We start from the raw sequence: 22,746 nt of genomic DNA on the forward strand, positions 1-22,746 counted from the left end.
TGTCAAGTCCTTTTCAGTGTTTAGAAGGAAACACAGTCTGAAAAGCTCTCACAAAGCAAGGAAAAATATTCTTCTTATGCTAAATTCTGCACAAGATCTTCCAGAAAGATAGTGTAACTTCTTGTACAGAGTTATAATAACCTCATAAAACTGACAGAAGGTTCATTCTTTGCCTTCTGCCAGAGGACCAAAACTTGGCTCCTCACGCTTTGTGTTTTCAGTTCCCATGTGCACATGAGGTATACATGAAGAATGAAGGCATTTCATCATGGGAGCAGCTTGCTTAGGGGATGTGGTGAATTCTTCAAGACTTGCAGTCTTTAAATCATAGTTGGATGTTTTTCTAAAAGACATGCAATATTTCAACCTGAAAGTATGATGTTCATGCAAGAATTGCTGGGCAAAAGCACTGTGACTTAAGCTGTGGAAAAGGTCAGAGTAGGTAATGGCAATGGTACTTTCTGGTCTTACTGTGTCTGTTGGGTGTGTTTGGGGATTTATTAATCACTACGACATGTACACTGCCTCGCTTCAGTATTTTATTCAGTTTGGTGTTACTATTGTTACTGAAAAATCAGTAAAAATAAAAAACTCCTTAACACCAACGTAGTATTATCTATCAGGCATTCTTTATTCGGCCAGATGTGCCTGCCAGCACCATGAAGACTCTTAGCAGCAAAAATAATCTGAAAGCAAAGCTTCTCCCTTTCTAGAGCTGCGTGCTGGCAAGAATTGATTGCCTGGGTACAGAGAAGGTGAGGTCAGTGGAGGAGAGAGGCCAAGTTGTCCTAGCTGGCCATTGCTGGTGGAGGACCCCAAGTAGTTAAGCTGTAGGGAGATGTCCCCCCTGAGCTCCAGCTGTGCTGGTGGAAGAGGTCACTGCCCTCAGCTGCTTATCACAGCCTCCCAGCTGGAGGTTACTGACCTTGCCCAGCTGCAGCCAGGTGCTGTCTGTGAGCGCTTCCTAATCTGCTCCAAGCAAAATCAGCTGGATTAGTTCAGTCAGTGTAAACAGTTGATTGGAGAAAACTTGGCCACTTTTGTCTGAAGTGGTGGGAGGACATGCCACAATGCATGCTGGTGGCAGAGCACTGAAAGTGGCAGCTCACATTCTCAGCTGGAAGCAGTGCCGTCCCGTGGGAAAAGGATGCATGTCCTCAGATTCAAAGCTGGCTCTCATGTTCCCTCTCCACTGCTCACTTCCCACCTTAGAAGTGTTTCATCAGGAAGAGATGATTAGGCTTCTCTTATTCCATATCTAATTATCCCATAGCATGAGGTCTTTTGTTGCCATATTTGCACACACTTGACCCCTACCTGAATTCCACTGTAATTGTGTTGACTGTGCCACTACGGTATCAAGCCCAGGTTACCAGCACATCCTTCTGAGAAATACTTGTTTCATTTACTCACCTAGGAAATGGAAGTTCACATCCTGTGAGTTGTACTAGCCTTGTTTTTCCTGCTTGTTTCTGGTATTACTCTGCCACTACTGCAAAAATCTCTTTAACTTTTTGAGCTCCTGGCAAGCAATAATTGCATTATCAGTGAACCTATAAAGCAGTGTCTTTTCATGATCCCCTATGGCTTGCAGCCTCGGTGTTTGCAGAGTAGCACAGATGAAAGAGATTGCTGGGGCTGGCATCAGTACAGACTTGTGCTGAGGCTGGCCTCATTTAGTGCAAGTTTATTACCTGTGGAATTTGAAAAGGATGTTCAGTGTAGCGTGTCCGACAGGCAGGAAGCAAACTAAGGCTTGATTTTTAACTCTGGTTAATATCAAAGTATTTTGTTTTACAGGAACTGCTAATTTTTTGTTTAATCTTTTCAACAGCTACTGAGCCCAAGGCAGCTGTAGTCATAACTTTAGTAAAGAGGCTGAGGTCTTGTGTAGCCAGCAGGGATATTCTAGGTTTAAAGGAGTGTAATCTGGTCAAATGAAAAGGCAGTCTTGCCTAGCATTGGTAGTTTCTGTTGATTTGAAGAAGATGCATCCATTTATAAATCCTGCCATTCTATGGGAGGAATTTGAGGATGGCAGTCTTCAAAAACTGACAGCAGACAGTCCACAGTGGTTTCATTTTATTCTGATCATAATGTTAGTTGGCATGTGATGAGATCAGAATTTCTATTAGATGTTAGCTGAATTTATTATCCTGCTGGTAACCTTTAGGTAGAAATCCTGTCAATGTTTCTATTATAAACTTTGTTTATTAGTAATAACTCGGCCATAAAAATTCTCTCTAGATTGAAACACAAGTTCTCAGCTGAGATCCAAGAACATTTCTCTTTTCCCTAAATTTTGAAAGAAGTTGTTTTGGCTATGGTTTTGTTAGAGTAAGATAAGAGGATTTGGGCCATATTTTACATTTCTTTCACTAAAACAGAACCAAACATTCTATAGGCAACCAAATTCTTTACTGTTTTTTATATATAACAGAATTAAGGAATCAGTAAAAAAATTTTGTGTACAATTTAACTAGCTATCCACATGTGAAAATACGGCATAATTCCCCACCTCCTCAGCAAAGGGATTCTGTTTACAGTTGGCAATGGCAGTATAGGGATTGTTACTGCCCTGTTTTTATCTGGGATGCAGTTAATTTTCTTCCTAGTAGCTGGTATAGTGCTGTCTTTTTCAATTTAGTATGAGAATATTATTGATAACGTACTGGTGTTCTAGTTGTTTTTGAGTATCACCTAGTTTAAGTCAAGGACTTTTCAGCTTTTCATGCTCTGCCAGTGAAGAGATGCACAAGAAGCCAGAGGGAGCATGGCCAGGACAGCTGACCTGAACTGGTCAAAGGGATATTCCATACCACAGATTGTCTTGTTATTCCCCCCCAGTATATAACCTGGGGGAAATTGGTCAATCAGGGCTGATCACTGCTGGGCACTGGTCAATGGGTGGTGAGAAATTGCATTATGCATCCCTTGTCTTTTTGGTGGAGGTTTATTTCTCTTTTTGTTGTCCCCCTTTTCATTGCAATTATTATTATAAAATTATTGTTATTGATTATATCGTTATTGTTATTATTATTCTCTTCCTATCTCAACCCATGGGGTTTACCATCTTTCTGATTATCCTCCCCATTCCACTGGGATTAGGGTGTGTGAGGGAATGGCTGTGTGGTACTTAATTTCTGATGGGTTAAACCACAACAGTTACACTCTGCAAGTAAGACATAGGCATCTCCTTATTAAAAAAAAATACATGTACAAACCATTTTTATATCCTGGATTCACAAATCTAAAGTCCTGTATATAGCAGTCAAAACCAGAAAAGGATGCAAATATTCTCCTAATAGATAGTCATTAACACAGGAAGCCTGCAAGGGCAGATTCAGTCTGGTTTATGGGCCTGTAATACTTGTCAGATGCCTTGGAAAACAAGGATGAAGATGTCAAATGACACTAATCCACTTCTTTGTTTTTCTCCATTCTCCTTTAGTTTCCATGGCTGCATTGGATAATATGATGTAAATAAATGATCTACAAGTAGGTGCCCCCACAGACACCTCATACAGCCCCCACAGACCACTCTAGCTGTGGGGCATTTGGGGACTGCAGTGGTGACATAGTCTAAACCCTGGAGCACAGCAATATACTCGTGCCCAGACTGTGAGCAAACAAATCTGATGGTTTAATACGAGGTACCCTCCTCTTTTCTTAGGTGATGAGGGGATAAAAGCAGGACTGTCATGGGTTCAAGTCAGTGATGTGTCCATCCATGGACCTGCAGGCCATGTTGAAAGCCAAAATGTGTGGAGATTGAGAAAGATAACAGGTTTCAGGAATGGGAGCACAGACGGCTGAGCTATTACGGCAGAGTATGAAACTGTTAGCTTCTGAAAATGACTATTTCTGTTGAAATATTCTCATCAGAAACTAGTGTTTCAGGTGAAAATTAAATTTTGATTTGAAACTACTTATTCACTTCAGAAGATATTTTCTTAATGGAAAAACCCAAAATGTAATACTTTATACTGGGCCAAGATATCAGTAATCAGTTTTCCTATGAAAAGGTGATGTTTTCTCTCCTTCAGTGAGAGGAAGCATCTGTGGAAGTGTGTGTGGAGCAGGGGGAGGAGACAGAGGTGCCCAAGACCTGAACCAAATCCAAAGGGTACAGTGATGTACTGAGATGTGGAGCGTTAACCTATTCAAAAGCCTGTGATAGAGGGCAGGAAGGAGGTACTCACAGAGATACCACACTCACATGAACCTTGCAGGCCAACTGTTGAACTGGTGTAAATTGGTCTGGCTCCAGTGACCTGGAGCTATGCTAAGTATGCATTAGGGGGTGGGATGCATTCAAGCATGTCTTGCTTTGTTTGTGTTCATTCAGAAACTGTGCCAGTATCCAAACCATGACATGAGCACATGTATTAGAATTTAAAAATATAAATCTGAATGAATTTAAATGTGCTGGGTTTTTTTTTTTTCTTTGTGTTACTTGTTTATGACACCGGAAAGTACAAATTAGCATGGATCCCAAGGAAGTGTTTAATCTAAAATACGGAAAATTCCTTTAAAGGGCAATCTTTTCAGGGACTGTTATTTATTTTATTAACCACATAAGGGTTTGGATTTGTGTTCTGCCTATAATTCCTGTGTTCGGAGCGGAGCTGGTGGGGAAATGGTACCAGCAATTTATGAAAGGTGATACTGTGTCAACAGACAGGCAATGGATTAGGACATGTGACAGTAATCTTCCATGGCATTCAGAGCATTCAGACCATATGCTTTAAAATATCAGCAAAATACATGTCAGAACCACTACCTCTCCATGCCCCCCTCCCCAGGACCACAGTGGGGGGACAGTAAGGAGTGGAGCTGGAGGACTGCTTTTCAGTTCTCAGCACTGAGGTGTTCTCTAGAAAGGAAATGGGTTTGAGGAGGGTGGATGAGAACTGCAGAGCCTTCTCCCAGATGAATGAATGAACAAAATTCAAGCGTGTGAGGAGGTGAATGGACAGGGCAGCAGCCATGTGACTGAGCAGGACTTGGTGGACTGCTCTGAGGTTTGCTCATAAATATTTAATGCCTGCTTTTTGGAGGGTCTTTTTGCAGTGAACTCATGGAAATAAATGGTAGAAGCATGGCCATTGGCTATTGTTTCTACTCCTGATTTTCTGTACTGTCCTGGTTTTCATCTACATGTTGTAAGAACCCTTCAGAAACACTGCATGTCTTAAGTGTATATAATTTGCAGAGGGAATAAATGATAAAGAATGTTAGAGAAATCCTTTTTTTCTTCAGAGGCTAGCATTAGAGGAAGATTATTTTTCAACTCAGTTAAAGCTCATTGCCAAGACATCCCATCTCTACCTGCTGCTTCTGCTCAGTGAAGGCAGGGGCTGCAAACATAAACTTAAGTCACAAAATCCAAGAAGTAATTTGGGATCCCCAACAACATGCAGCCTGGGGGATCGTGGGAAACCTCATTTGTACTTCTTAGGCTCAGTCTGGAACTGAAAGTTCAGACAGGAGGAAACACCTCAAACCACAAATAAACTGTTCTATCCATTTGAAGGTAATGGGCCAAAACCTGGTATTTTTACTCAGGCAGAACTCTCACTGAAGTCGTTAGCCAGTTTGTCTGAGGAAGGGCAGAAGGTCTTGCTCTGGTGTTATATATATTAGGACCAGCATTTCTGAACCTCCCACTGGTAGTTCTCATCTGCCCCAAAACTTGACTTCTTGGGAAGGGAGCAACAGTGGAGTCCTGTGTGGAGGCTATAAAATGGTTACATTCTGTATTAATATTGATTTTGCAATCATAAAAGGAACATAAATGTTTTAAAATTAAACATTTTTCTGTTTAAATATTAAACATAGGGATTTCTCTTTGCCTGATTTTTAAATAAGCCCTGAAGGTGACTGTCAGTTAGTTTGCAGTTATTTCTTGCCATCTCTTCTAGGCAACATTGTAGTAGCTCAAAAGCTTCCAGGCAAGAGAGGGTACCAAATAGCTAATTGTATTCACGAGGGTTAATTTCAAATGTGTATCACTGTTTATTCCTGTTGAGGGGTGTTCCTCACCTTTTGAACTTTTTGACTGGCAGCCCAGGTCATCCAAAGTGTCATGCAGATTGATATTTCTGAGTTCAGCACCGCACAGAGGGGAGTAACCCACTCAGGCCTCCTTGAAAGTTCAGTGACAGCTTCCTTAAATGAATAAGAGGTGACTCCGTGTTTTATGAGCATCTCTCAACACAGTCATAAGTTTTATCAGTACGAAGTTTTAAGAGACAGCCCTTGTACAAACAACCTCTGAGGCAGTGCCAGCTCACAGCTCGCTTCTGCCAGCAAGACCTCACCATTGACCCTGGCTGCTGAATCCAAATACATGTGCAGGAGGCCCTGGGAGGGAGGACTTCTCAGCTGATTTGTGATAGTCCTCGTATCTGGAAAAGGAAATGGTGACTTTATGCCTCTTTACATTTTCCTCTTCTTGAGCAAGAGGAGCAAGCCAATCTCATGCAAGTTTGGAAGGTTTTGGAGCTGCTTGTGCCAGTGCCACATTGGCAGCTTGGACATGCTGGTGTAGAGGCAGCTTTCAGTCTTGCCCCTGCACCATGGCAGAGGAGCCTGGATTACCCCTGGCACTGTATAACACCAAGCTCCACAGCAGCAGGGTAGCTTGGCCATGACAGTGCAGCTCCCCAGCATGAGTGGGGCTGATCAGTTGACTCAGGGAAGCTGGTGGTGAGTGCAGTCCTACCTACACTGTGCCTCATCTGTGGCTTTCTGTGCAACCAGCCAAAAAGAATGTTTCCTTTCAACCAGCCAGTAATACTTGCTGCCCTCCCACAGTAGTCTCCAGTGCTGCTGCTTGAAATAGATATATGTCATGAAACACTCATCATACAAAAAATTGTTTCAGTGCATTCCTCCTAGAAGTGAATTCTCTAGGATATATTTGGTCAGCTGAGAAGAAGCAAACTATGCAAGAAAGTTCCCACAGTCACATTTCCTCCTGAACCATGGAGCAGAATTTGGACAGACCTCCACAAATAAAGCCATTTTTAGGGATATTTCTGCAGTTGCCTCATGCTCACTGTTAGGTGTATTTCTGCATGCTGGGGCAATCACCTTGAAAGAAGTGATGGGCAGTTGTGAATAAGGCTCTGCCACAGACATTTCAAGCAGCACATGCTTCCTGACGCGTGCGTGAGGGGATGCAGCATGCAGCCTCACAGCTCACTACCCCATCTGTGGCTCTCAAAGCAGGTGCTGCTATGCTCTGCCAAGCACAGCTCTTCCCCACCGGTGTAAGCTTGGGAGGAGAAAACAAAACAGCCAAACAGTAAGTTTGGTGTGGTGGGAAGAAAGCTGAGTGTACTCTGTATTTTATAGAATTGCATCAGAAATGTGTAGGATTGCAGCTTCCCTCTAACAGGTCTCCTCCTTTGTGCCCAACCTCATGGCTGTGCTGAGAATGCTAAGAGAATTAAATTGCTGGGGTTTGTACTGTTGGTCACCTCAAAATGCTCGATTGGGGGCAAAAGTGCTGAAAGGCTGAAATTTTTTTGGAGATACTTGCTACAGCTGTTGCAAGTGACAAGGCTTGCAAGCATCTAACTGGGGGCCTTTCCTTCCCCCAGTGATGGTCCCAAAATACCACATTCTCACACCCAGTGAATAAAAGGGTAGATGGAAGACATCAAACTCCCCACAGAAACCATGCCCAAGCATCCTGTATTCCTTCAGAGGAATAAATCCTCTGCCTGCATCTACCATCCCATTCTTCAGTGCTGTTTGTAGAGGAGGGAAAGATCCACTCAGGCAGCAGCCCCACTACAAAGGAGGGCTGGCAAAGCAGGGTAGACTGATGGAACAGCTGAATTGCTCTCATGCTGCAGAGGAGGTGACAGGGAGGGCTGCCTGTGAGGCACAAGTCTTTCAGCACTGAGCTGCTTGTCTTCTCACTCTTGATTGTTAATGACCATGAAAAGCTAGTGGGAGGCCAGCCAGGATACCCATTCTCTGTCTTACTTTCAGGGATCCAAAGACTTTGAGATAATGAAATAAATATTAGGTTGTCAGTCCAAAATGATAACACTTTACAAAGTGGAAATGCAAATTTCCTGCAATATCCCTGAATAGCAGGTGGTATTTCCTGAGGTATTGTTTCTGACCTGCAGGGGAATTGATATTATGAACTGACTGAGGAAAATGGTTATGGTATCAAGCTCCAGCCATTAAAGTAAAACAGTGACAGCATAGTAAACAAATAAAGGAACAAGCAAAAGAAGTCTTGGATTTTGTATATTTGTTGCTGTTTTTTTTCCCTAATGCTGTAGGTACTGACTGTGGTTAAGATAGAGAAATCCTCTTTTTACAGAAGAGGCAGCAGCAGAATGGAAGTAGGAGAAAATGTTTAAATTCAATTGCTTTTAAGGGCATAAGCAAATAATATGTATTATTAAAGAAGTAAAAAATAGCTGGGTGTTGAATTAACTAATACTTCTGTATGTCCAGTAATCCAGACAGACATTTACTCAAACTTCTAACGTGAGATCAGAAGCAAACATACCTATGTTTCTGCTAGCTAGATTTTTCTTTGAAAATAGGACAATCTGTTACTGTCAGTCAAAACTCACAATTTGGTTTCTTATTTCATATGAAGGAGACAATCTATTAGGTTTGCTGGTCTTCACTTCGTGTAGTGTCATTTGTATCTTGTTTAAGTGAAATCCATTAAAAATGATCTTACATATGTAATCTTATTTCCTCGTGTGCGTTCAAAACCAGCATCTACCTAAAGCAAAGACTGATAACTGATTTAAAAATTGTTCTGAACATGCATTGCAGCATATTCCTACACTATATATATCTTTATAGCTGGAAGACAGGTATATTGACTCACACTGTAGAACCTCCAAGATATATTTTCTTCTACTACCACAGTCCTACACTCTCCCTCATGGAGCTACTAGCCTACTCCACTTGTCTAACATTGTTCAAACAAATTTGAGATTTCTAGTTTTATGCATCTGGTCTTGGTGGATTTTGTGTCAACTTTCTTGCTTGTAATTTACTGTTTGATTTCTTTGGAACTCCAGTGTGGATGTTCCTGCAGAACAGAAGCAGCGTGCTGTTTACACCAAGGATGTGACTGGGGATGTATGTATCCTCTGGGCTATCAGATTATATATTATATATTATTGATTATAATCTGATCATTATATATAATGATCAGATTATAGATAATCTATACACCTCCAGCCATTGAAGGTGTTGCTTTTCAGATTAAATGTAAAATCAAGGCCCTGACCACTTGTGAGAGTCTCTGTGGCACTGGGATTTTGAACTCAGTGTACTAGCCAAAGTCCAGTTTGTATGATTGCATGCTACTTTCTCTGCCACATACACTGGGTATGCTATTTTTCACCTCATGTCCGAACTGTATGTGATACTTGTGCTCTTAAATGTGCTGCCAGACCTCATCCCAGAAATGGCTAGTTTTCAGGGCAGAGTGAAACAGATCCTTTTATAAGGTTCTTGCATCGCTTCAAGTGTGCAAATCACTTTAGGATCTGCAGAGATGAAAAGGATATTCCAATATAAAATTATGTTTTCAAATATTGTGATTGCTTTTAATTATCTATTCCTAAGCTTTTGATAGGAAAGCCCTTTCTGTTGAACTGAGTAGTATTGGTATGACCCATCACACAGTTACAGGACTGGCTGACTGTCTGGTAATGAGTTAATTTCCATTTCCAAAGGAACACTGAGGATTGAGGAAAATACCTTTGAGGAAAAGGAAACCAAAAGAAATCCACCTGAGCAATACTGTTGAGGAGATACAAAGACACAGTCATCATGGCTGTGTCCAGGCACTTCCCAAGTTTTTTCACTTGAAGTTTGCCATTGTCTGCTATTCACTAATAGATCAGGTTCTGATAGTGATTATTTCTGTAGTCTTCAGTCTCCTTTCTGTATTTGTCTTATTACAGGGAATGTAGTAGATCTTTTGCTCATAAAGTCTCTGTGGTTCCTTGGCATCCCATCTTCAAGGAACATAACACCTACACACTGAAGACTCCCAGGACATTGGCAGCCTTGTAATTGGAGTGTATCAGGGTTGAGACAAGCAGGGGAAAAGGGCACCCCTAGGTATTACTGGCCAGTGCTACAAGTCACGGTGCAAAATTTTAAATGGGCTAATTGTTTTCTAGGGGAGGGTGGGTTAATCTAAAGCTCCCTAGGCTGGATCTTTCCTGCCAAAATTCTCAAGTGCAAAATTATCCTTCATTCTCTTTTCTGAAGGCCCTTTTCACTGTGTCTTACCTTCAAGGATGTAGATTCTGCTCTTCATCAGACATCTGATCTGATGTCTGTCAGTTGGTCCAAGCATAGACATCATCATATCATGGGATGAGCATGGATGTGAAAGGTTTGTCATCATGTTTTAAGTCATATGTAGAGTTGAGCATAGAGCCCTTGAGTACCTCTGTAAGGGACCATTCAACCAATCCCAGCCCAAGAGTTGGGCCCATCACACTTAGGAGTAAGGAGAGCAAGGACACTGATGCTTCTAAGAGACATATGGAACTTACTTATTGGGTGGGTTGCCCCTGAGGTACAGAATGTTTATTAATAAAATCCCACTGTGGAGATCTCATGAAAGTTCTGGCTTTCTTGTCAGTCAATGAAGCTGTCTGAAACTGTGATGATGCATCTGGAAGACTTATGAAGTCATCTGTTTTGGACTTGTAAACCAGTTTACAGTCAGCAAAGCATTATCTTTTCAATAGAGAATAAATTTAAAAAAAAATAAACCCCCCAGTATTGGCTAAGTAAAATAGAGCTAGACTATATCACTTTCATGAGCTATGTATTTGCTTATCTATGAAAGAAAAAGCCGTAATACAGGACAATTCCACAGTGCATAATAAGGAAAATAACCACAAATTGCCAAGGGCACGTGTCAGCAAGGGCAGGCAGAAATTAAAGTGAAAAAATGTGGCTGAAAAGGCCATACATTTATTATGTAAATGCATCTAAATTAACCCCGAGACAGACGTTCCTGAGAGGTGATGAAAGGCAAAGTGGCATGCGCAACTCCTTATCCCGCAGCTCCTTATCCCGTCACTGTCTCCCACCCTTTTTAAAGTGCTTGTATAATAAACAGTGAATATCCTGGCTAACTTGTTGCCAGTGCCTCCAGCCAAAAAGCTGAAGCAGACCCTCTACTGCACAGATTGCTGTGCTGAGAGATGGTTGGAGTTCTTCAGGAGAGCACATCCACTTGCAGATCCTTCTGTCATCCACCTTGCAGGTGGGGTGGAATCCTCTGCTCTCCACAGCAATACAGTCCCAGGGTCTTTGCATTTCTGTTGACCTTTTTTGTGATTTGACAAGATAAAGCACTACCATAAAGCCTACAAAAACGCATCTCATCCTAAAATCTGAAAAACACACTGGTACCTAAGAAGATTCTTTCTAACCAAACTTCCCAATTGTTCTCTGTTAAAATGCCACAAAACCCTCAAAATATGTCATTAATGCACATGCTTTCAGAGCATGGAAGAAGCCAAAAGCATGACAACAATACAGCCATCTAGTGAGCTTGGGCAAAAAGAAGTATGAACAATGTGTTTCTGTTTTTCCTCTCAGTTCCTTGCACATAAATGGCAGTGCAGAGACCTTGTTCCCATTTGTAAGCAGAGAAGGTAGTATGTGTTTGGTCCCACTTTTTCTTGCCATCTTTCCTTTCCACTTTTAATTCCTTCATCCCATCCCTTTGCATCTTTCCCACTATGCAACCCAACCAAAAATTCCCAGCCCTGTTCCCTACTAGCCAAAGGTTTCCGAAGCTCCTAGGTGTACATATGATGGCACAAGCAATACTGTTGTTTCCTCACCCCTCCTCCAATTGCTGTCCTTCCTTCACTGGTGACCTCTTTGCTGGTCACAGGGATGGCCTGGGAGAACAGTGGGCTCACAGCAACCTCTGGTGTCCATGGGTGGGGCTTGCCTTAGGGCACACTGTTATGTTCCCAGGGTCTTTTCTCAAGAGAAAGTCTTCCTTGTGGTGGGGCTGTCACAGCCATGGAATGTGGGGATACTTAGATGCCTGGGAGAAGCCTGCTGACCACCAGCAGAAGGACCTTGCTTCACACCATCACCCTTACTTGTCAATATCTAGAGTATCAGAGTAGCCTTGGCCCAATCTCTGCCAATGTTAGAATGATCTTGCAGCTGCTGGTAAGTGATCTGGTGCTGATATAATACCTGATCTCACCAAGGTGGATTATGTTCAGCTGCAAAACAAGCTCCTATCTATCCAGTGCACCTAATTCCCAGAAAGAGTATGCCTCTCTCTGCCAACTACAGCAGCATTTGGGGTCCAGCTCTCTTTCTTCTTTCATCCAGCAAGCTGCTTTCACCTCTGCTGCCAGGACCACCTAGCCATGGATACTACCAATTGGCATGTTTTTGGCATGTCCCAAACCACAGAGGTTCCAAACACAATAAAATGTAACTAATTGGAAGATGGAAGCATTTAGCTCTTTCTGTAGACTCTGGAAATAGGGGCAGAATTTACCCAAGGAGGGAATTTAGCTATGCTTTTTGCAGCATGAAAAATTAGGTTTTGTCAGTCCAGCAACAGAAGCAACAAATTACAGGAGAGTTTTCAGGAACTGAGAATCAATATCCATCAGTCCTATTCTCTAAGACGACCTGCATTTGCTAAAATGTTCACAAGCCCTCCCTAGCAACCCTAACATGTAAGAGCAGGCTGCTTTCCAAGTGGCAGATGGAGCTCTGTGAGCAAGGAAACCACGTTAAGCTTTACAAGGGAGTGGGGCTGTATAGGGTGCTCCAGGCACTGCATTCTTGATGTGGTGTCAGGTTTCAGTACTATTATGAAAAAATCTGCAGGGGATTTGCATGCATACCTTACACACATACGTTTGATGTCCACATTGTTAGATCCAAGCAACACACAGGATCTTTAGGTCACATGTAGCTTCCAAGAAGCTATTAAATAACTATTGCTAGACAGTCAGATAATTGTCCTGTAAAATTACAGTCAAATTCTTCTCTCCTAGACTGGGTTTAAATTCAGAGTCTGTTCAGGGATGTAAATAGAACAACTCCAAAATTACACCAGGATTATAAGGAGCAGAATCTCTTTCTTCCTGTCTTCCCCTTTTTTTCACTCTCTTTCAGAACAAGGGAAGCATGCATACTCAGACACTATTCGTATTTTTGCTGCTGTTGAGAAACTGACAATAGGATATTGACAGTAGGATAGACGTTGAGTTTGCAATCATTTATTAAATGGGTTTAACTAGATTTTTTAAAAAGCTGTTTGCTACTGTCTTTTAAAATACATTATTACTGTGTTGCATGGATTTTGCAATGATGCATGTGATGAAATTGGTGTTAATGAGTAAAATCACACCAGAAATGCAATGGAATGGAGGGGGTTTTTCTGCTTTGCAAGAAGGACTTAAAATCATGCCTTTGGACATAATGAATGTAATTTCCATTTAAAAATAATGTAAACTGAGTTCAGTATTTAACATACCACACACCAGAATGTTCCCAAAATATATCAAGCCAGGAAGTGGATTAATTGCAACAACTCGCCACCAAGCCCCTGGTATATTTCAAGTACATGGAAAATTTATTTCTATTTTGGACACTGACTTCTTTATGAAATTATGCCAGAATGTCAGTTGTCTCTGCTTGGACTCTGACAGACACTCTTACCAGCATTAGTGTCCTGGAGGCAGTAATAATTATCAAATCTATTCAATAGACAGACAGCTATCAGACATCTGTATGTCCCAGACATACAAAAACATCCCCAGCCAACCATGTGGCTACCAATGGATCTGCTCAGACAAAGAAGTTCAAGAGAAATGCCTCAGGCCAGATCCTCAGCTGCAGAAAATCAGCCAGGCACAGGCGATTTGCCTTCCTTGCCCTGTGTGCTTTTTTCTTTGGAGGAAAAACCTGCCCAGCCATCAGAGGGCAATGGGAGGTCAGGGAAGCAATGGGTTGAATGGGAAGAGGAAGCTCTGCAGGAGCTGAGGGCTGTGCCTGGGTCAAGTTCCGTACAAGATGCTTTATATCTCTGAAGGACTAGAAATGACTGTGCAGAAATGGCTGCCTAAGATCCCTTGTATCCTCACCCCAGTTTGTGCAGATGAGGGGGCAGATAGCTCTCCCTAACTGTACCTAGTGCTGTCTACCTACCTCTGTGCTCAGTGAGCTGAACAGTGCCTGAACATAGACAGCCTCAAGCACTGTCCCACAGTTGTGCTGTGCAGCTGGGAGTTTGCTTTTTTTCACCGTCTTGTCCTCTGCCACATCACAGATGTGGTTAAGGAAGTAGCAAAACCCAAGTCTCTTCCTTCTAGGCAGTCTGGAGGAAAGGTGGTATAGATACAAGCCAGTCAGAGGTCCTGGACTGGATTGTTTTCTTCTGTTGGTGAAGTCTGAAGGTGCTCTAGGCTGATCACAGTCTCCTGCACCTGCCTTCCCACAGTGCCCGCTCTGATGTTGTCCTGCCCTGGCTGAGATGTGTCTCACTAAAGCAAGTGCAGATCTCTGGAGTCAGCAGCTCTTGTAGTATGCACCTGAACTGAAGAGACATGCCACAGACTGCCACTGGGAAATACCCAAGGGCGGTCACAGACTGCTTGGCTCAAATCTCACAGCCTTCAAGGTAGCCTGAGAGGCTGTCTTTCCAGAGTGGTGAAGGTGCCTGAGGACCAAGTGCTTACTGTGTTTTCCTCAGTATTCTCCTTCTTGAGAAGAAGTACAAGTCCAGGCTGTGTAATGGCCATAGTGCCATCACCATGGCGGAAGTGTATAGCCAGGGGCAGAGTTTCCACCTGATACTGCTGAGACACTGCTGTAGTCCCAGGTCTGCCCAGTGGAGCAGTTCACCTTTTCTCTTCAGTCACTGCCACTTCAGTTCTTTGTCGGTTCCTGTTTCTAGGCTTGAACCTGTTGTTAGCAGGAGCTTTCATTTGATTATTTGTATCTAAGCTTACATTGTGGAAAATGGGCTGCAGGTATTTCAGGTTTCTAAAGGACACAAGGACACTGTTACTGAATGAGTTTATGTCTTTGTGACTTCAAAATTGAGAATAGTGAACATCAGGAGCCATAAAGGGAAATGTTACCTGACAACAGTTACATTTTGAGCAAAACCACTGAAGTTCAGAGTTCACTTTCCAAACAGCAGTGATTTTTGCAGCAGGTCAGCTTGTTTGGGACTTCCCTATGCTATTTACTCTGTAGCTTCACTGGAGATCAGTGCAAAGGTCAAGAGTATTCAGGAGCTCCTGGCAGTCAGGTCCAGAGAGGAGTCCACTGCTGACAGTCCTGCAGCTCTGATCAGCTCTCCATGCAGTGGTTCCAGTGGGAATGACCTCTGCAGCAGAAACTGCCCTGGGTTTGCGGTCCATATGGCGGGAGGTGCCTGAGTAAGAAAAGAGAGAAGACTCTAAAACCAAAGTTGGAACCAGATTGTAATGTGATACAGTGCTTTCCACCTCTAGGTCATCAATTCAAATCTAGCCTGTTTAGCAGTGACCAAAAATCATTTCCACATGGGCCTAGAGAAATGCATGGTGGACACAGGACTTGCTATATCCAAACAGACAAGATAGTCTGGAGATAGTTGCACAATAGTTATTTGTCTGGACAGGTCTGCAAGGTATAAAGCTAAGTAGTTTCCGATCAGTTTATCCCTGAATAATGAGGGCTTGGTTTCTTTGCAAATAACTTACAATTTATTTCTGTCTACTGAAATGTAAGATATCTTCTTTGCGCTATAGCTAAGAATGACTGAAACCTCCCCTCTGGCTTTCTCAATAGTCTGTCTGTGTAGGGAGTTATAAATAGACAGACACATATGAAGTTTGCCAGACAAAAGAGCCAGCTCATGTTTCCGCAGGTGCGTATCAAGGAAACCTCAATGCTGAACTGTGTGCTAGAGTTATTCTGAAAGACAGAAAATACTTTTTAATATTTTAGCAGCAAAATGCAGAGGGTGCCAAACTAAACTTAAGCAAAATGAATCAGGAAAGCTTATCAAGTGTGTGACAGATGATAATGAAGTAACAGGGAAACCCCACAGAGCAGCAGTGACTCTGAAGAAGAGCACTCTGAAACAGCCGATCCTTCTGTTGATGAGCTGTATTGATTTTAGAGGAGAACACCAATTTAAACTTTGCTTATTGTATTGAAACACAGATACAAGGCCCATTAAATGGATGTTTCATAAGCTGCACTGCCCTAAATATTTTATGGAAATGTAACTAAAACTGTCTGAAACATTATACAAATCAATAACATCTATGAAGAACACTGAAATAACAGCTACTGTGCTTTGAATTTTGATTATATCCTTGATAAACTCACTGGAATATTGTTTTGCTTGAGCTAACAGTTCCGCTAGCAGATGAATAAAAATGATGGGTTTTCCCTTCTTGTTCTAACCATTGAATTTGTACTTCTCAAGATCTGTAATGGTGGGAGTAAGGTTGGGTCAAACAACTGAGAAGTAATGGTTTATGTGAGCATAAAAGAAAACAAAATTGGATTTTTAAATACATTTCTTTCACTGTTTTCACTTTCACGTTCCTCTCAGAGCATAAAACCATTCCAAATGAAGCAGCTTGCAGATACTTTGTAGAGAAGGTAGCTTTCTGTAAATAAAATATATGAAATCCTAACCCTGATGAAGTCAGTTTCTTGTCTTCCATTGGATATATACATACCTAACTGGATATATGTGCCACTGCCTGAATTTTAAGACTACCAGAAGAGAGATTTGAAGCAGTGTACTTTGAATTCGCCAAATTGAATATAAAATTTTTATGCCGGTCAGATAACTATTAAAAGTCACTCTGTGTACTTGGAAAACTCCGATGCTCTCTGCTCTCCCCAACAAGTAGAATATAAATACTCTTTGTCATCGACTAACTGTTGTAGCTTCTGACATGTTGCAGATTTTTCCAACATCAGTCAGGGAAGGTCAGTTTAAAAGCTAATAAATATTTTTGCAATTATTTGACTTTGTATTAAAAACTTAGAGGAGTGCCAAATAGGATAGAAAATAAAGAACAGTTTCACAGATTTTGCCAGAATTCTTCACAGATTACTATTAGCCTCATTTATGAGACTGCACAGAGAACTGTGAAATCTCCTTTGAACTCTAAGGGCCAGATGGTTTTGCTATTAGATTCTAATGACCCACAGCAGTGTGCATACACAGACACTACGGTTGCCAGTTGACTGCAAACATGTGATGGAGGCAGGAGAATTCATGACCTGTGCTTCCAAAACACAAGTCCCCTCACTACTGATGGGATTAAAAAGCAGTTCTGCTACTGCCTCAAAAGGGAGATTACTACTAAAGCAAGCCGTGAGCATACCTGGACCTAAGGAGTGAATGGCAGGCACATCATCCCATGCAATTTCAGGAAGATTTCTGCTGATGATCAGGAAGCTGAATGGCAGGCACATCATCCCATGCAATTTCAGGAAGATTTCTGCTGATGATCAGGAAGCTGCAAGTGGCTTTTGCTGGAAGATGAGGTTTTCCTGGCAGTCTATGTGGGCCCCTGGTCCCAGCACTGTATCATTCTGTGCTGGAAGAGGGAGAGAAAGGCTGGACTCAAACCAATTAAAGCTGTTGGGCTGAATGGTAGTTACTCTGCTGTCATATGGAACTGCTTGTAAGACATGATTTATTTTGAATTATATTGGTTTCAACTGGTATAATATGAACTTCCTGATTTTTCAAGGGTATGTATACAAAAGACCAAATATGGTTTTACTCATCTTTTAATTTAGAACTACAAGTGTTTGGATGACCTATGAAATTATTTTAATAATCTCTGCACAACATTGAGCTGTCAGCACTATAAATGTCATCCTAACTGGGTATTAGTTTCTATCATGGCCATTTAGTCTCCCCAGCAGAGCTACCTCCATGCAAATCTCTTATCTGTGTCAAGCTGTTGGAAAAATCAAGTCACTGTTTCCAAGAAGCATCAATCAGACATCTTCATAATATTCAGTTTGAAGCAGAAGACACGAAGAGAAAATCTAAGACCACCATGTGTGTGCAGCTTGCCCTCGGAGCTTCAGGCATAGCAGTCAGGGGGTGACATGCATTCAAACCAATGCTTTTATTTCTCATCATTAAAAATGTGTTCCAGCATTGCTCATACTAGTTGATATAGTATTTCTATTTTCCTTCCTTAGCTTTATATCACTAGGAAAACTCACAGGGTAGGAAGGACTTCTGGAATGAGAAGAGTGATGAATTTGATACAACTTTAGACTGCTGGTACAAGATGAATATGAGCTCATCACGTGAAACTGTTCTTTTGTTCTCATATGGAAAGCAAAGAAATCGTTTGACCAGTATGAGCAAAAACAAAATGAGGGATGTGTGACAGAGGAGGAGTGGAAGAAGTGTAGAAGACAAACAGTTGGGCTCTTAACATTCAAAACTTACAGCAAAGATAAAACCATCAAAATTTTGTGTATTCTCCTTTTCAGGCATTTTGTGGGATTTTTCCTGTTCAAAGTTAGGAATATTGTCTTCAAGTTTTAAATTATTATCTTTTGCCTTAGATCACATACTTAATATTTTAAATATGGGAAAAGAAATACTGATGCATTTTGGATTTGTTCCTGTTTGATAGATGTTCAAATGACGTGATCATAGGATTTTTCCAACACTGTCACTTGTTCTTTCTGTCTCAAACATATTTTAAAAGGATACCGAGTGTTGATTTGTACTTGCATATGATGTAAAAAATCCTGAAGTTGCTTTCAAGTGTATGGAACTGTATGTATCAGCTGATGTACATGCAGTGTACAATAGCTGATTTTCAAATTTAGGATATAAATGAAATCTGAAAGTGCTGTGTTGCACGAGCCTCCTCTTAAGATGGCTAACTTAACTAAGAGAGCCTCTGACAGAGTAGAAGTTCTACCATCTTACTCTGCAGGGTCCTAGCAGGGACACTATGTAATAGTTCAGAGCTCTCATTTCAACTTTATTTTGCTCCAGAGCACCTATTTAAAGTCTCTTGTCAATGGCTACCTTACAGTCTTTTCCATAACCAAGGCAGTTTGTCTTTCTTTCCAGTTAATTGAACATGCAGATGCAACACTTGTGAATCAGAGGTGTCACTTCCAAAGCCCTGAAAAGATCTTTCAACTCAGTAAACAGAAAGTTTAGCAAGTTGAAGCATTAGTATCTACAGTGGCTCCAAAGGCAACACATCCACAACAATTAAAGATATTAAAGGGGCACTTGGGATATTTCTTATTATTCCTGAACACCTCAGTTCTTCTGATCTGGGTGATGTAAGTGAGCAGGCACTAGTCCTCACAGGACTGGACCTTGCTGGATTTATATGTCCAGCCACCTTCCCTGCTCAGCCAGGCTGAAGCAGGAAGAGCAGTGCTTTTGAGAATTGGCACTTGGAGTGATTCAGCTGCCACAAGCTGGAGACCTCAGTGTGCCATGAGGGGGCCTGGCTTCCAGCGTGTCAGTGGTGTGTGCCACTAATAGTGGCTGAGGGACTGAGCCCTGCTTCTGGGCTTGCATAGCTAAGCTTCTTCCATTTAAGGGAGCAAGCATAACATCTGCTGAACTCCAGATCCCAAGTCCAGTGCAAACCTAGTCAGCAGTAAGAAAGCACTGCCAGGCAGCTCTTGACATGGAGCACTACTATAGCAAAGGTCTTGAATGACTAAAATTGTTGAAAGCCTTGGTCAGTATCAGAGACAGTTTCCAACTGGGCAAAGTACAATATTTTCCCTCTGCTTTTTATGAATGACTGGATAGGGCTGTGCTAGAGTCAGAGTTGCCTGTGGAAGCCATTCATAAAAATAACAAAACAAAACAAACACATGCAAAAAAAACTTTCAAGGTCCAGTCCAAAGCCACTGGGTGCCAGAGGCTGGGAAAACATGCTGGCAACTCAAGCCCCAGCCATCACTGAAAGTATTCAAGGGGCTTTTTGGTGGTCTGAAAAGTATGAACTGCTGTGTAGAAGGGCAGCTGGTAGAATTACTGTGACACATACTAGGCAGAAAGCCAGAGCTGGCCTTGTTTCAGATATTGTCTTTCTTCTCATTGAAGTGTCAGGACCTAATTCATGGAAAATATGGTGAGTTGGCAGCTCTTTCAGAAGATTTCATTGAGCTGCAGTGAGAGAGAGTCACATGAACGTAGAGTGTACAGCCAAATATATATGGGGATTTCTGAGCTGGAGAGAACAGTCAGCCTCTAAAAATGTCTGTGGATTTCATGTGGTTTGGGAGTAGACACATGTACAGGTGTAATCAACATGCAAGAAAAGAGAAAATAAAAAAAAAACACTATTGGCAGTATACAGAAGAGCTCAATGAGTTTTGTAATTATGAGAGATTCCTTTAAAACAAATCATTCCTTCATCCAAGGGCAGCAAATGTCCATTAATGAGTTCAGGGCCTGCAGTCCACCTGGAGAAGGCATCAATAAAATGTGTGCCTTAATAATAGCTTCTCCATTGCAAGGAAATTTAATGGAAAAGGAAAGGGTCCACCCTGAAGTTTAAAGACAGGCCCAGTCATCACATAGTTTCTTTCCTCTCATATTTACTTGAGAGCAGAACTTGGAGCCTGTTATATACAAAAATATAAGAGCAGTAGGATTTCACTGAGTTACAAAAAGACTGAAAATAAACAAAGCATCTCTTGTTAAAATGGGACACTTGTAGTGGGCAGTCCTGAATTTAGTCAGTTACATTTAATTTACATTTTCATTGATCCTTCCTACTGAAATACTGCTCTGAAAGGCCAGTTACACTAAACTGCTTATTCAGAAATATTCCAATTATTTCCTACTACAGTGTCATGGAAATTAGGTTTTTGGCTGTGCAGAGGGATGGCATGTTGGCTTCTGGCCAAGCAAGGCACTAAAATCATAGCTGGGATTAAGAAAAAGCAGGAAGGAAGAGCAGGAAGAAAATCATTGGATGCGATTCATAGACTTTACAAGCAGAATGTCCGGGGGAAGGGGTCAGGCAGCAACTTTGTCCCACTGAAGTAAGAAAAGCCTTTTTGTCCTTTATCTGTGGTCTTATTGTTCCATGCTGCTTTTAGCACCCACAAGGGTCACCCCATCATCTGGGCAGTGCTGGTATATTTTAAGCATGTCTGTATTTGTTCTTTAATTGGTACTCCTCTTCTCCCAGGTGGGGATGAAGCACACCACCACCTTGTTGGGTCTCCTGACTCATCTGAGGACTGTGTTTCCTGGTTCTGGGTGGGCTCAGCCAGGAGAGAGACTTGCTGAGAATCCATGGTGGTGCCACCAGGTCCTGCATAGGCAGGTGGGCACACCCAATCTGGCCAGTGGTGGGCATCCCCATAATCACAGCAATAGGCTTGCAAGGGTCACCACAGCATCACCTTCATGCAGCTGAAGATCTCAAACCAGAACTCCCAAGGGCTGGAACCACTGTCCATCCCAGTCTCCTTGATTTTGGCAACAGTGGCTTTGGAAAGCTGTGGCTCAGGAATGGGGTTGTGTATCCTTCACCCCTCTTCCTGAGCTTTGACCCTGCTTGTGATCAATAAGGAGGGCTTCCCCACAGCAGGACACTCCACTCACAGCTGAGAGTGTAGTAAGAGAGCAGCAGCAGTGGTGACAACAAAATCTAGTCATAAAATCAGGTCACTCTCAAGGTCTGATAAGTTAAAGCAGCAGTACCATAGACGAGCTGAAAGATGTAACATACTAAATTAGATTTCACCTTGGTTTTAGCTGTACAAACTTAACATACTCCACTTCATCCACAGTCATATGAACTACTTCAGAGCAAAGTTGTAGATAGGCATAGGAGAGGCTGGATGTCAGAGCTGGGTATGTTCATCTTTCCATTTCTGACTGTGGGCTTTTCCTGTGTTTTATTTGTATTGCTGAAAATATTTTTCCTAGCATTCATAAAATCATAGTTAAGTGCTCTCACTTAATTTTGTTTCTCACCGTGCCTTTGTTTTACTTTTCAGCCTCAACAAGTGGTTCAAAAGAAGCCTGCTCAGGTAAGAAAAGCTAATTTCAATTGTTTAGACTACTTTAAGTGAAATAATTTTTCAGCATTTCATTCAGCTGGCCTCTTTTACTGTAAAGAAAGAAGGGAAATGCATCAATCATATGAACCTTGGGACAGCTATTGGCTTGCTGAGCACAACCACCAGAACAATTCATGCAGTCGCCCTTGGGAAAGAGAGGAGGAAGCAGTGGACAGTGCCTGTTTAGAATTGTCTTCTTTCTGTACTGGTCACCTTGCAGTAATAATGCAGACACACATGCACACTTCTGTGGTGTGAGTCCAGCATGTAATAAATATCTCTGTGTGTCCTGAATGTGGATAGGTGGGAACTGCATTACAGCAAGGAGGGGCATATGCATAAAAGCCATCTCTCTACTTTTCTAAAGTGTTGGATATAGGTAAAGCCTTATAAAATAAGGGCCTTGTTACCCTTGTAAAATCATGGCTCAGGCCTGCTACTTAGGATGCTTAGAAGGGAAGTGTGGGAATGGCTTAGCTGGAATAGGGGTAGCGAGATCTGAGAGACATGTTGTGTGACTGCCATGTGTCCATATCGTGGTGTGTGTTACTTGGTTGGCTTGGGCTTGTTGTGCCTTAAAACACTGAAAACTGGTAACCAGCTAACTGCTTAAAAAAGCCT

General features: G+C 41.9%; 1 protein-coding gene across 1 annotated transcript in view; it reads left to right on the forward strand.

The window, feature by feature from the left end:
- The window catches only part of HMGA2 (high mobility group AT-hook 2), a 125,184-nt gene that overhangs the window by 68,435 nt on the left and 34,003 nt on the right, over positions 1 to 22,746 (forward strand). Inside the window, 1 exon segment of the mRNA XM_062491176.1 lies at positions 22,063 to 22,095. Coding sequence (XP_062347160.1) covers positions 22,063 to 22,095 — 33 coding nt within the window.

The sequence above is a fragment of the Cinclus cinclus genome, chromosome 4 (assembly GCF_963662255.1).
Source record: "Cinclus cinclus chromosome 4, bCinCin1.1, whole genome shotgun sequence".
NCBI lineage: Eukaryota > Metazoa > Chordata > Aves > Passeriformes > Cinclidae > Cinclus > Cinclus cinclus.